The sequence below is a fragment of the Castor canadensis genome, chromosome 5 (assembly GCF_047511655.1).
Source record: "Castor canadensis chromosome 5, mCasCan1.hap1v2, whole genome shotgun sequence".
Lineage (NCBI taxonomy): Eukaryota > Metazoa > Chordata > Mammalia > Rodentia > Castoridae > Castor > Castor canadensis.
The window spans coordinates 84,985,063-84,999,431 of record NC_133390.1 but is presented as its reverse complement, the minus strand read 5'-3'; the positions used below and the strand labels follow the sequence as shown (position 1 = coordinate 84,999,431).

The 14,369-nt window shown below is 38.0% G+C and overlaps 1 protein-coding gene across 7 annotated transcripts in view; it reads left to right on the top strand.

Moving 5' to 3' along the window:
- Vps8 (VPS8 subunit of CORVET complex) overlaps positions 1-14,369 on the top strand; it is a 309,569-nt gene that overhangs the window by 257,978 nt on the left and 37,222 nt on the right. For all 7 annotated transcript variants that reach the window (XM_074073616.1, XM_074073619.1, XM_074073618.1 and 4 more), the window contains 2 exons: positions 1,729-1,898; positions 4,784-4,949. In XM_074073616.1, the coding sequence (XP_073929717.1) occupies positions 1,729-1,898; positions 4,784-4,949 (336 nt within the window). The remainder of the gene's footprint in view (positions 1-1,728; positions 1,899-4,783; positions 4,950-14,369) is intronic.

Genomic DNA, 14,369 nt, shown 5'->3' with positions numbered 1-14,369 from the left:
AAAGCCAGCCCAAAGCAATTAATTCATAAGACCCTCATCTCCAAAATGATAAGAGCAAAATAGACTAACTAGGTGTGGCTCAAGCAGTAGAGCACCTGCTGTACAAGTGCAAAGGCCTGAGTTCAAACCCCAGTCCCACCAAAAAAGACAAAAATAATCTAAAGCACCTAGCTCTATATTCTCTTTTGGGACTGACAAAAAAAGAATGCAACTGCATAGCCAAATGATATATGAATGTTGAGAATTAGTGTAGTATGAAAAAAATACTTTATAAGGTCAGAGAGCCTTACCATGACTTAATATGATAACTGAAAATGTCTTTGTGTGACTTAATGACAGAATCTTTTTTTTTTTTTTTTGGCAGTACTGTAGCTTGAACTTGGGGCTTCATGCTTGTCCAGCAGGTGCTTTACCACTTAAGCCACAACTCCAGCCCTTTTTGCTCTAGTGAGGAGACAGAGTCTCACTTTTTGTCCAGGCTGACCTGGATTGTGATCCTCCTATTTTATACCTAACTTCCATAATTAGGATGACAGGCACACACCACCCCAACTTTTTTTTCATTGACATGGTGTCTCACAAACTCTTTTGCCTGGAATCATGATCCTCCCACATAGCTGGGATGACTGGTATGTGTGCGCTGTACCTAGCCATTGGTTGAGATGGGGTTTTGCAAACTTTTTGTCCAGGATGGCCTCAAAGTGTGATCCTCCCAATCTCAACCTCCCAAATAACTAGGGAACCATTGTCGCCCAGCCACATGTCAGAGTCTTGAGTGGGATAGAATTGTACTAAGGAATAAATTATGTAAAGTGAATAAAATGATGTAGCATTTTAAAAAAGAGTCTTGAGTGGATTCAAATGACTTGTAAGTGCTGGTCAGGGAAATGTGATCTCTGCCCAAGGGAGATGAAAACTGAGTAATGACCATTAACTTTTCCACCGAAAGGTTATTTGAAACATTGCCATGGATGCTGACTCAATAAAAACAAGGGATCCAGACTGTTCTTTGCTATAACAATGTGAGCCAGCTGAGAGAAGTTATTATATAAATGTAGTGAATAGATTTTGACTTATCTAGTCATTTGAAAGCCATCAGTACTGAATTAAGCCACAGAATGGCAGAGGACATATTTTTAGGAGGGACTAGTAACAAACTTGAGAATCTGTATACATATACTCATCATACTTAATTACTTAATGTACTCTGCACATTAACTGATAGAAGAGTTTGGTGTGGTGGGTCACACCTATAATCTTAGTTACTTAGGAGGTAGAAACAGGAGCAAGTACAGTTTGAGGCCAGCCTGGGCAAAAATTTAGCAAGACCCTATCTCAGAAACAAGTTGGGCATGGTGGTACACATCTGCTATCCCGGCTACATAGGAAGTATACGTAGGTGGATTATAGGCCAAGGCTGGCAAAGGCAAAGTTAGCATGAGAACCTATCTGAAAAACAAACAAAAAGCAAAACGACTGAGTGTGTGGCTCAAGTGGTAGAGAACTTGCCCAGCAAGTGTGAGGCCCTAAGGTCAACCTCCAGTACCTGCACAACCCCCCAAAAATATTAACTGCTTGAGTTTGTGAGGTTTTGATGCATTATTCTTTTTATAGTATACTCCAATTTCAGTTGTTTGTAGTTAAAAACTAAGGAAATGTTAATTCTTCTTTGTCTCTTTCATTTTATAACCTTTTGTTTGTCTGTTTGTTTGTTTTGGTTTTCCATAGACTCTGCTGGAAACAACAACCAGTCTTTTAAACCAAGATCTCCATTGGTCATTGTGTAACCTGAGAGCTTCAGTCACTAAAGGACTGAATCCCAAACAGGATTACTGTTCTATATGTTTGCAACAATACAAGAGACGCCAAGAGATGGCTGATGAAATTATTGTCTTTAGGTAAGAAAGGGAAAGAAATATTGCCTGTGTGGCATGTATACATGTGTGGATTCACAGCCCCTCTCATTCATTCAAGCAGTGAGCAAAGACAGGCAAAGGTCCTGCCTTCACAGGCCTTACATTCTACATGAGAGTGGGGAAGGGAGGATTTAAGATTCCCAGACAATAAATAAATACTGAGTAATAAGAGATATGAAGAAAAATATAACACAGGACAGTGGGATGGAAGAATGCAGTGTTCTGGAGAAGAGCACTATTTTAAGAAAGCACAATGAGAGAAGGCATCTCCGAGGAGATGACATTTGAGCAGAATAAGAGAGGTAGGAGTGAAGGTGCTGAGAGGCATTTGGATTCAGAATATATTTTAAGGGTGTAGCTAACTTGCTAGTGCATTAGTTAAAGAGTATGAGGGGAAAATTCAGCCTTTGGCCGAAGCAACTGGGTGAACATGGAACCCCTGCCTGAGATGAGGAGGAACAAGTGTAAGGAACTGGAGCAATCGAGTGTTTTGTCTTGCAGATTTTAGATTTGAGATGTCTAGTAGACATCCAAGCAGGGTTCTGGTAGATTTCTAGTCAGCAATCTGGAGATACATTGGAGCTGGAAATAAAAATTTAGGAATCATCAGTATATACATGATATTTAAATGACAATACAAAGAGAGAAGAGATCTTGTGCAGAAGCGAAGGAGTTACTCTGAGTCCATCCAGAATACCTGGATAGAGGCCACATAACATGGACTCTGGAACTAAACTTCTTGAGCTCAAATCTTGACTCTGCCACATGCCAGCTGAGAGACTTCGGACAGGTTAATTATCTTTTTATATAACTTAGTTTCCTCCTCTTTAAGTTGAAATAATAATAGTACCTACATCCTTGGATTTTTCTAAAGATTAAATGCAAAATTTATGTAAGGCACTTTGAACAGTGCTTAGCATGAGTAAGCATTGTGTTAGTGTCAGCTCTGCAGGAAGATTGGTAGATTTGGAGGTTGGAAGAGAAAGTAATTCTCATCACACAAAGAGCTCATTCAGGAAACATATTTATTGACCTCCTACTATGTACCAGGTCTTATTCAAGGAGCCAGGGAACATCATGAACAAAACGAAGGAACTGCTAAATGGAGTTTATATTCTCATGGCAGAGGCAGACACTAAACAAACAAGTGAAATGCCAGATAGTGATGGCTACTGTGGCAAAAAATAAAACATTTGAAGGACACACATTTGAAGGATGGATATTTCATGTAGAGTAATCAGGGAATACCTTACTGTTGAAGTAATTTATGAACAATTTAGAAAACTAATAAAAATGTTATTAGTCATTACATTAATGAAAATAAAATATGGTATAGAAGAAAGAGAACATTGGAAACTACTAATTTATAAAGAGTAGCCAGAGAAAGTCCACTGTTTAAGGGCCATTTGAGTGACATTAAGAAACCTAAGGAAGTAACTATGCAATTTTGGGGGGAGTACCACAGCAGAGAGTCAGTTTGTGTGGGACCAAGGCAGCTCCATTCCTGGTACACTTAAGGAGCAGCAGGTGAGCAGGCTAGTAGGACTATACAGAGTAGGAAAGGAAAATGACATAAAAGGACTTAAGAGGAGGAGCAGAGGCTAAGTCATGTAGGAACAGCATCATTATAAGGAATTAGCCCTCTACTGTGAGATGAGAAGCCATCGGGTATTTCAAAGACAGGAGTGACATGATCTGACTTATTTCTTAAGGGTCAGTCTGACTGCTGTGTTGAGAATAGCCTCTGGAGGGTCAAGAAGGGAAGCAGTTAGGCTATTGTAGTAGCCCATGGAGAGATGGCCTGAGATGGTGGCAAAGAAGTAATATGCAGGAAGATTCTGGATATAATCTGAAGGTAGAGCTGATAGAATTTGCTTATAGTGTGAAAGAAAGTCTTCTCTTTTCAGAATGACTCCAAAGTTTTCGGCCTGAAGAAAGTAGCTACCATTCATTGAGATGTCGAAGGTTGGGTGAGAGCATGCAGTGGAGATGGAGTAGGGTGAATATCAGAAGCTTGGTTTTGGACCTCTTAAATTTAAAATGCCTGTTGGACATCCAAGATAGTGTTCTTGAGGAGACAGGTAGACTTTAGGGGAGAGGTCTGAGCTGAATGTATAAATTTGGTGGTCTTGGTCCTATGGTATTTTAAAGATATGGAACTGTAAGTAGTCACTACAGGAGCAAGGGTAGGAGAAGAAGCATAGAAGAAACACATTATATACAAAAACAGTGTAGAGAAGAGAAAGTATAACCACTACATAGGAGAAAAGGATTGACATCAGGGCTAATCCAACTTTTCAGGTTGGAGAAAGGAGAAGACTGAAGAAGCATGCTCAGTACTTAATTTCTGGGACATTCATGTGGTAATCCAGTACAAATAATAGAGACTTTCTCCATAGGAATAATGTAAGAATTTACTATAGCAATGACATTTTTGTTAATGTTTCATCAAAGCATAATTGTTTACCAGAATTTGATGAGATGGGCCAGTGATATTATTACAAAGCTACTTAAATCATTATGATTTTCCCAGTTGCCTTTTTTTTTTCAAACTCCCTAAAAAGGCTACCAAAATTTCATAGTTTGAGAATGAACAGAAGTTCAGCTCATCCTCCAGGTGATCTATAACCACAGAACTGTGATCTTGTTCCTACTCACAGCTTAAGGATATAAATATGTAAATCTGGATTTTTAAACAGCAAGGACAGCAATGAGTGTATTTCCTCTCCTGCTTCTTGCCCTATACAACCACCAGTACATTCTAGCCAATTAGTAGAAACCTGTATCACATGTTAATACACTATCACAGCTTATGTTTGTATGTTCATGATAATGAAAAGGGCAAATTGGTCGTCTTCATGTTGCAGCTGTGGCCACTTGTATCATTCATTCTGTCTACAAAACAAAGAATGCACCGTAGAAATTGAGGGCCAGATAAGATGGACATGCTACAAATGCAACTCAAGTAATAAAGTAGGAAAACTAAGTGAAAATTCTTCTGAAATTAAAAAGGGAAGGATAACCCCATCACAGGTAAGACTTGTTTCTGTGTCATGGTGGACGTGATCTTTTCTTGCCAATGTCTTTTAGGCCTGGCGTCATTTTCTTTAGGTCCTATAAGCCTTAAAAATTTACATAATGGGTATTGAGTGCTTAGCATCTTCTGTTCAGTCCTATTTGGTGTTTGAAGAGCCTCTCCTCTCTGCCCAGCACTGAAAAACTTCAAATATAGTTGAATACAGAGGATGCAGTCTACTTGAGCCTACATTTAAGAACCTTTGACAGTTGGAGGAACGGCTCAGGAGGTAGAGTGCCTGCTTCACAGGCACAAAGCCCTGCATTCAAACCCCAGTACCAACAACAACAACAACAAAAAGAATTTGTAGGCACACAAGAGTGCCTTCATGCCTAGAGTACAGAATCACCACTTTCCAAGGCCTGATGATAAACGAAGTGCTGATACATGTGCTCCCTAAAGGGTTTTCTCGGCTGAATCACTGTCTTCAAAGAACTTGATGCATTAGTAGTGTTCATTTGAGAAGATATCTAGCCTTTGGAGTCTGACTTATAGACTAGATAATTTTTCCTTATTTTGCAGCATTTTTTAAAGCCTCGGGCAGTAAAGCAGAGTTTGCGCTCTACTGGTTAATAGCTTTGGGGGGAACAGAACTTGACAACATGAGGGATTCAATATGGAGACATTAGTATGGCTAACACTTTGTCATTGGTTTGTACTCAACTACACCTCCTCTTTGAAGTGTGATCACATTTGTTGCTCCTTGCTTCTTCCTCAATACTACACTATCATATAGTTGGCCTTATAACACATAGTGAAAAGTTGGACTTGATGCTTGACTCTTTGCCTCATCAGCTTTTGTTGTTGTATCAAAAGTAAAACCAGGGAAGACTTCAGAACCAGCTTCTCTCCCAGATAACAATTTAGAATTTCTATACTCCAGTGGTTGGAATTCTATTTATATATCCACCCAGTTTGAACAGTGTGCCAGGCACTGTGTTAGGTATGTTAGATAAGATAAACATGATCTTGTCTAAAGGAGCTCATATCAATGAAATTATAAGCAGATTTTGAATAACTGCTCGCAAGTTGTTTCTAATTCTAAATATATGTTATATTTTCCAACACCAATTTTATTAATTATCTGGACACCATCTGAGTGTCCCACAATTCAACTCAATTCTCAAACTTCCCAGAATTGGAGATGCCACAGCTTAAGGGTTTAGTCCCAGAAGACTGCCCTCATGTCATATGACAGGCACAAACAGGGTACCACACTTGTGTCCAACCTGACTATAAATTCAGGGATCCCTTTGAACCCACCTCATGTTTCAATAACTCACAGAACTCAGGTGCCCACTTTGTTTACAGTTAGTAATTTTTGTTACCAAGATTATAGTTCAGGAACAGCAAATTAAAGAGATGCATAGGGCAAGGCTGGGGTGAAGGTGAGGAGGGACAGAGATTCCATTCTCTCTGTGATCTCACTACTTTCCCAGTACTATCAACATCTTTACCAACCCAGAAGCTCCTCAAGCCCTCTCATTTAGAGGTTTCTTTATATAGTCATGGTTGATGAAATCATTAATCACTTGTGATTGAACTCAACCTCCAGCCCCTCTCCCCTCCCCAGACATCAGAGGATTGAGCTAAAGTTTAAAGTTTCTACTGCTGTCTTGGTCTTTCTGACTACCAGCCCTCATCCCAAAGCTATCTATGGATCCCCAGCTACCAGTCATCTCATTAGCACACTAAAGACACTCTTATCACTCAGAAGATTTCAAGAGTTTTAAGATCTCTGTGTAAGGAACCTGAGATAATGACCAAATAAAAAATTTTTTGTTATACCACAAACGTTTTACAGATGCTGTAAAAGTAAAAAATGAATGTACCTGGTTTAGGACATGAAGGATCATGGAAGTATTTCTAGAAGTGCCAAGTTCGCTGCCCCCAAAAGGAAAAAAGGAGAGTAAGCTAGATAAGTTTAGATGCAATGGTAGGCAAGAGGAAGAACTCAGAAAGGCTGAACAGTGTGTAAAACAAGCAGTACTCTGTTCTGAAGCAGAAAGGGACATAGACTAGAAACTGAGCATGTTTGGATCGAGAGGGTGAAAGAGAGTAGTGTGAGGTAAGGCTAGTGAGGAAAGCAGGGACCGTAGTAATTATTTTGATGTTTGCACTAAAAGGACAAAGAAAGCATAAAAGAGGTTTGGGTTTTTTTTTTTTTTTTGGTACTGGGACTTGAACTCAGGGCCTACACTTTGAGCCACTCCACCAGCCCTTTTTAATGTTAGGTATTTTCGAGACAGGGTCTCATGAACTATTTGCCCAGGCTGGCTTCAAGCCGTGATCCTCCTGATCTCTGCCTCCTGGGTAGGTAGGATTACAGGCATGAGCTACCAGTGCCTGGCTGCCATGGAAGAGTTTTAAGGAACAAATGATATGCACTGAGCAGAATATTTTCCCCCAGATTAATATTCTTAAAAGAACATTTGAACTACAGTGCAGATAATGAGTTGAAATGGAAACAAAAATGGATATAGGGAGACCAAAGACTATTGAGACATTTAGAGGAGAAAAGTGGTAACTTGAACTAGAATAGTAGTAGGGATTGAGAAGAAAGTACTTATTTAGAATGTGTTTGAGATAAGCAGAAACTATGGCTCCTGCTTCCTTAACTAGCCTCACCTCCTAACCATCTCACCCTCTTAAGTTCAGTGCTGAATTTCTAGCTCCATGCTCTTTTCTGCCTCACATCTGAAATATTATATGTAAGAAATAGAACCAGTGGCTCATGCCTGTAATCCTCGCTTCTTAGGAAGCAGAGATCAGGAGGCTCGAGGTTCAAAGCCAGCCCAGACAAATAGTTGGTGAGATCCTATTTCAAAAAGAGCTGGTGGAGTGTCTCAAGATGTAGGCCCTGAGTTCAAGCCTTAGTACCACAAGAAAAAGAAATAAAGTTATCACAACTTAATGATAAGTAAATTCATTTGATGGTGGAGTAAAGAATGAGGGGGGAGTCAAAATATCATGCAGATTTGTTAGTTGAGCAACTGAATTGTTACCATTAACTAAGATAGACAGCAAAAACAAAGAACAGATTTGAGAGTAAGCTGAAGAATTCATTGTTGCAGTTAGAGATAGCTGCAGGACATACTGTGAACATAATTCATATTCAGTATGGTTTCCAGATTGAAATTTTCATTAGCCTTCTAAAACTCTTCCTTGTTTGCATCAGGAAAAGAAAGACAGGTCCGGTGATTTCCAGCATTTTCTAGACTGAACCCAAATGCAGATGGCGAAAACGATTATGCAGATATTTAAGGCTTACATCGTAGGGCTTTTTAGTTTTCCTTCTCTCAGTTATATTCCATTTATAACCCACTTGTGATTACAATGTATCTTATTGCCTGGATATTAGTAATTAGGTATTTCTTCTTTCTTCTACTAGAAAGATACTACTTAGCACTAAAATAGACTTTTTCTTCTTTGAAACTATTTCTAATAGTAAAATTCACCTTCTGTTAATTTTGACAACCACGTCCACAATCCTGGTATAAAGCAGTATTATTGCGTCCCTCAAAAATGTCTTCTGTATCTCTTAGAAGCCAACCTCCCCTACCAACCCTCATCCCTGGAAACCACTAATCCATTTTGAGTGAATTCTTATATTGATGTGAAATAGGAATAGAGGCTCATTCCTTTGCATGTAGATATCCATTAAATATCCTTTGTACCTTAGTTAAAAATTGATTTACTATGAATGTGTGGGTCTATCTGTAAACTTTCTGTTCTCTTCGTTGATCTATTCTTTGTCTAAGACTGGAGCTTTATAGGAAATGTGGCCATGTAAGTTCTTCAGATTTGTTCTTTTTTTCTAATGTTTGATCAACTTCTGTTGCTTTCATTATGAATTTTAAAGTCAGCTTGTTTTGAAAAAATAACAAGTAAAAAAACATGCCAGAGTTTTATTAGTATTATGTTGAGTAGTATGTTGGCTTCACACCAACAGCTGAAGGAACTATATGTGGTTCAGAAAGGAGAGCAAATATCTGAACTCATGTTTGAGGATCTTCATCGTTCCCAGTTTTTCTGCTACCAGCCCATTCTATTTTTATCACTCTGGCTCTACTGACACCTCGTAAAGCCAATTTAAAAAATATATTCATAACTTATTGACAGTCCTAATTAAGATTTCACAGCATTGTGTGAACCATTTTATGTCAGCTTGCATCTGCTCCTCTCCCAGAGATAGTAAATGCATTTGAAGCATCTCACTGCCTTTGTAACACAATCCTTTTATCAAATAGCTTCTTGTCTCATTTTTTTTCAGAGACTTGTGAAAACTGACCTTCTTAAATTTCTGATTCCAACTCAACATGATAAAACAGTTACCCTCAACTCTATGGTCTTACAGATAAAGTCTTTCTTCCTGTCATTCTTATCTCATGTCTTTTTTCATCACTGGTCAATATATATAACCAATAATTCTGACATATTAGTTGCCTATCAACAACTTTATGTGGTTATGACAGGAGTCATTCCCCTCTTAGAAAGCCTCCTTTCCTTTGGATAAGGATTTTTATTCTGTACAAATAGGAGAAATGATCCAAATGACTTTCTTTCTTTATCTTCCCCCTTACCCCTAGCCCCCAGACTTGCAGCAGCTCAGTCTGAAGCTTTTAGGGCTATGGAACAGACCTTGCAAGCCTATCCAATTCTTTTTTTGCTTTCTCTACCTATTACTCACAGATGAAATGCACAGGAGAAACTAATTCAGCTAAAGCACGCCTTCTATTTTCACAACAAATGTTACTCACTTATATTAATATGATCAAATAATTTTAATTTCGTCTTCAGTTATTCCTTTATTAAATCCATAGCAGCAAATACCATCTTCATTGGCACTGATTAGCATTAGATGAAATTAATTTATTATTAATTCTTAAAAAACACTGATTGTTGGTCAGTAGACAACTTGATATAGACTCTAAGAAATATAATTTAAGACATACTAGAGCTCACTTTAAGCATTATATTATTAACAAGGTTTGAGAGCAGATAATAAGCTAATAGATCGTTTTGTACCAAAAGCATTCAAGTTGTTTTTTTCTTTTAAAGCTTAAAGAAAAAAAAGAATGTTTAGACATTCATTATAATATCTTTTAAATTAAACTTATAAGTTAAGTGAGAATATGTCTCAAAAGAACATAGAAATGATCAGTGATTCTAATATAAGTGAAACTTTTTGAGCAGACTTTTATCTATTTCCCAGTAGTCTTGTTGTTATACTCTAGTACTAAGTGATTCATTATTTCAGCCTATATTTAATGCATGCCTCCCTTGGTCCAAACACTGTTCTTGGTACTATACTAAATATACATTGGTGAGCAGAAAAAATTTTTAAAAAAACAGTCCTCACCATCAACTTATCCTTCAGTAAGGGAGCTAGACACTAGACAGTAATCAAGTAACCAAACAGAATGTCAAATACATAGTTTTGAATTGTTATAGGCAAATAATTGATGTAAGGAGAATGAGAGTAATATGAAGGAAACCTACTTTGAATTGAACAGCCAGGGAATATATAGTAAGCCCCTCCTGATTATGGATTTATTACACATGATTTGACCAAGAGTGGTCAAAAGTAATAAATAAAACAAAATTTCAAAACCCCAAAATTTTAAGTTCCCACACACGCATCATGCAACTCAGTTGTGCAGAGACGCTCTCAATCAGTCCCATGTTATCGTCAGTTGTTTTGAGTCTTTGCGTCATCTGCTGAGTGTTTCCTTGCTCTTAATTGTGTAAGAATCTGTCTCTCGCAAAGCAAAAAGTGCACAAAAAGCAAGGTAAAAGTTATGGTGTTCCTTTCAAGACAAAAAGGGCATGTAATATCCTTCAAGGGCATTTAATTTAAGTGATAAAGTGAAAATTTTAGATTTGTTGAAAAGTGGTATGTCTTTAATAGAAGTTGGGTGGTGTCCTGATAAAAAGGAATCAAGCACTCGCAGTTTAATGTTGAACTCTGTGCTTCCTGAGCATTCGCAGTTTTTCCTCAACAGTGGTCTCTTTGGAATCATGTATCCATGGATACCATGGGTCTACTTGTGTATATCTACAGAGATAACCTTAAGATCAAATCAGAAAGATTTGAATATAGCAACCATGTGAAAAACATTCCAGGCAAGAGAGAACAGCAAGCACAAAGGATCTGAAGAGGGAAATGCCTGTTAAGGAACTGATAAAAAAGATGAGTGGCTGAGCCTGATTGTAGTCCCAACTACTTAGAAAGCAGGGATGGGAGGATTGCTTCTGATAACCAACCTGAGCAATATAACAAGACTCCATCTCAAAAAGAAAGAAGAAAGGAAGGAGGGAGGGAGAGAGGTAGGTAGGGAGACCTTGAATAACAAGTTTGACTTTTATTGTTAAAACAATAGAAAACATTGAATGGATTTAAAACCCAGTGGTGTGGACAGTAGGTAGATAGTTCATCTGTATTACCTGCTCAGTCCTGTGTATATAGCTATGTAACGGATGCTTAACCTCCTAAATGTTTGTGTACCCTTTGTGCTACAGAAAACGTTTGTATCCAAGAGACCTAAGGGATGATGTTAGTACCCAGAAAATATTTTCAGTCTTTCTGTAGATGAAAATATAAGCTAAGAACATTTAAAACTCCATTGTTCAATAAAATGTGAAAAAAATACCCAGTTTTCCAATGATGAAAAATGCATATTAAAATAGCAACATGAGGCCAGGTACCAATGGCTCCATGTCAGTAATCCCAGGTACTTGGGAGGCAGAAATCAGGAAGATCACAGTTCAAAGCCAGGTAGGAAAAAGTTCATGAGATTCCATCTCAAGCAATAGCTGGGCACTATGCAGCAACCTATCATCCCAGTTGTGGAAGGATCATAATTATAGCAAAAAAAAATAAGAGTCTATTTCAAAAATAACCAGAGCAAGCGGGGTGCCGGTGTCTCTCACCTGTAATCCTTGCTACTCAAGAGGCAGAGATCAGGAGAACTGTGTTCAAAGTCAGCCTGGGCAAATAGTTCCGCAAGACCCTATCTTGAAAAAAACGCTGCAAATAAATAAATAAATAACCAGAGCATAAAGGGCTGAAGGCATGGCTTAAACGGTAAGAACACCTGCCCAGCAAGCTCAGAGCCCTGAGTTCAAATCCCAATATAGCAACATGATACCTTTTTTAATTTAGTCAACTGGCAAATTCTTAAAATATGCATTAAACTAGCACACATGAAAATACATGAGAATTTATATTTGTAAGTGCTGTGGTTTGAATGTGTCTCCCAAAGTTCCTATATTGAAAGCTTAATTCTTAAATTTGTGTGGTGATGATAATTGGGGAGGTAATTGGAGTTAGGAGAGGTCCTGATATTGGGGCCCCATGATGGAATTAAGGTTTCATAAGAAGAGGAAAAGAGTCTGGAGCTAGCATTCTCCCTTACTCCACTATGTGATACCCTCCACCATTTTATGATGCTCAAGAAGGCCCTCACCAATGTGCTCCCTCAGTCTTGGATTTATCACCCTCATAGCCATAAACGCCTATTGCCTATAACTTAACCAGCTTTGATAGTCTGCTATAGCAGTAGAAAGTGACTAGGGCAATAAGGATGTGAGGAGGCTGACACTTTTACGCCCTACTAGTAGGATTGCCTATATGTACAGGTTCATAATCCCTTACTTATGTCCTTTTGGCCAGGTATGTTTCAGAATTCAGAATTTTTTTGATTTTAAAAAAGTAGTACAGGGACTTCCACTTCTGAGTAAGATATGTTGGGAGCTACTTGGAGAGGGGGAATGAACAGAACATATAAAATAATGGTCTTAGACATTAAACAATGAAAGATAGTGATCCCTGAAGGGAAAGAAAGAGATGACATAAAACCTAGAATTGCCCTTAAGTTACTACCTAGAGAAATTTTCTAAGCCATGAGTCAGAAAAGGGGACTGGATACAGAGTTAGGAGTTCAGGAAGGCCAACGTGGCTGGGGTTTGTGGGACAGAATATTGGTCAGGGGAGAGAGAGAAAACAAGTGGGTACTGACCCACTTATATAAGGAAACTAGCTGAGGTCAAAGAAAAGCCACCCCAAAAGGATTAGGTGAACAGTGTCCAAACTGACCTGAGCTAGGAATAATGACTGTTTCCACAGCTATCCTAGAAAGCTTTATAATTCACCAGACAGCACTGAGTACTAAGTAAGATCTTAGCCTGGAGGAAGAAAGAGGGCTATTAACCCTAGACTAACTGCTGCTTTGATCCCACCAACAAAACTTAAAAGCAAAACCTAAAAAGATTAAACCATTTTGAAGTACTTTAACCACATCCCAGAACAAAGCTCAAGGATATACAAGAATTTAAAATGTGCCCAACACTTAGCAAGGTTGAATTCACAGTGTCTGACATTTGATCAAAAATTACCACGCCTGCTGGGTAGTGAGGGAGTAGGGGGGGAGAGGGAGGGAGCAGGGAGGGGGGAAGGGGGGGGGAAGGGGGGAGAAATGACCCAAATATTGTATGCACATATGAATAAAATAAAAATTTTTAAAAAAAATTACCACGCACGCAAAGCAGAAGGAAAATATAAGTTATAATGAGGAGAGAAAAAAAAATCCATTAAAATTTTCAATCCAGAAATAGGTATTAGAATTAGTAAATGAAGACATTTAAAGTTATTGTAATTGTATGCTATATATTCAAGAAGCTAGAGGAAAAATCAAACATGTTGAATAAAGATAAAAAGGAAAAACAAAACATATAAAGATTAAAACTACAATGTTTGAAATGAAGAATATACCAGATGGTTAATATACCAGATTAACAGTAGAATTGGTATTGCAGAAGAAACCATTAGTGAACTTGACTGTATAGCAATGGAAAGAGATAGGTTTGACCTAATAATGTCTGATATTTTCCCAAATTTGGTGAGAAATATTAACCCAAAGATCCAAAAAAAAAAAAAATTAGAAAACTTCTAGCAGGAGAAATACAAAGAAACCCTCATTTAGTCACATCATCATAGTCATACTGCTGAGACTAAAGATAAAGAAGTCCAAAAGGAGCCAAGAAAAGACAATAGCTGACTTCTCATTTTAAGAAAAGGGAGGCCAGAGCACAATAAAAGTGTTAAAATAAAAGTAATATGGTGTATATATTACATATCAGTCCCAGCGTGACTTGGGCATCCCATAACCAAATGCTCATGTGAGATAAACTCTTCATAGCCTCACTTTAGCTCAGGTCAGGTTTTGCTGCTAGATGACTTTTGGTGCCAAAAGTTTTGTTAAAGCAATCCTTTTGGTTTCAGAGATTTGGAGATTTTACCATTATAGGAAAAAGGTTTGTGAACCTGTCTTGTCAGAAGAAAATTTGGCAGTAGATTTTTTTTAATGTTCATACCC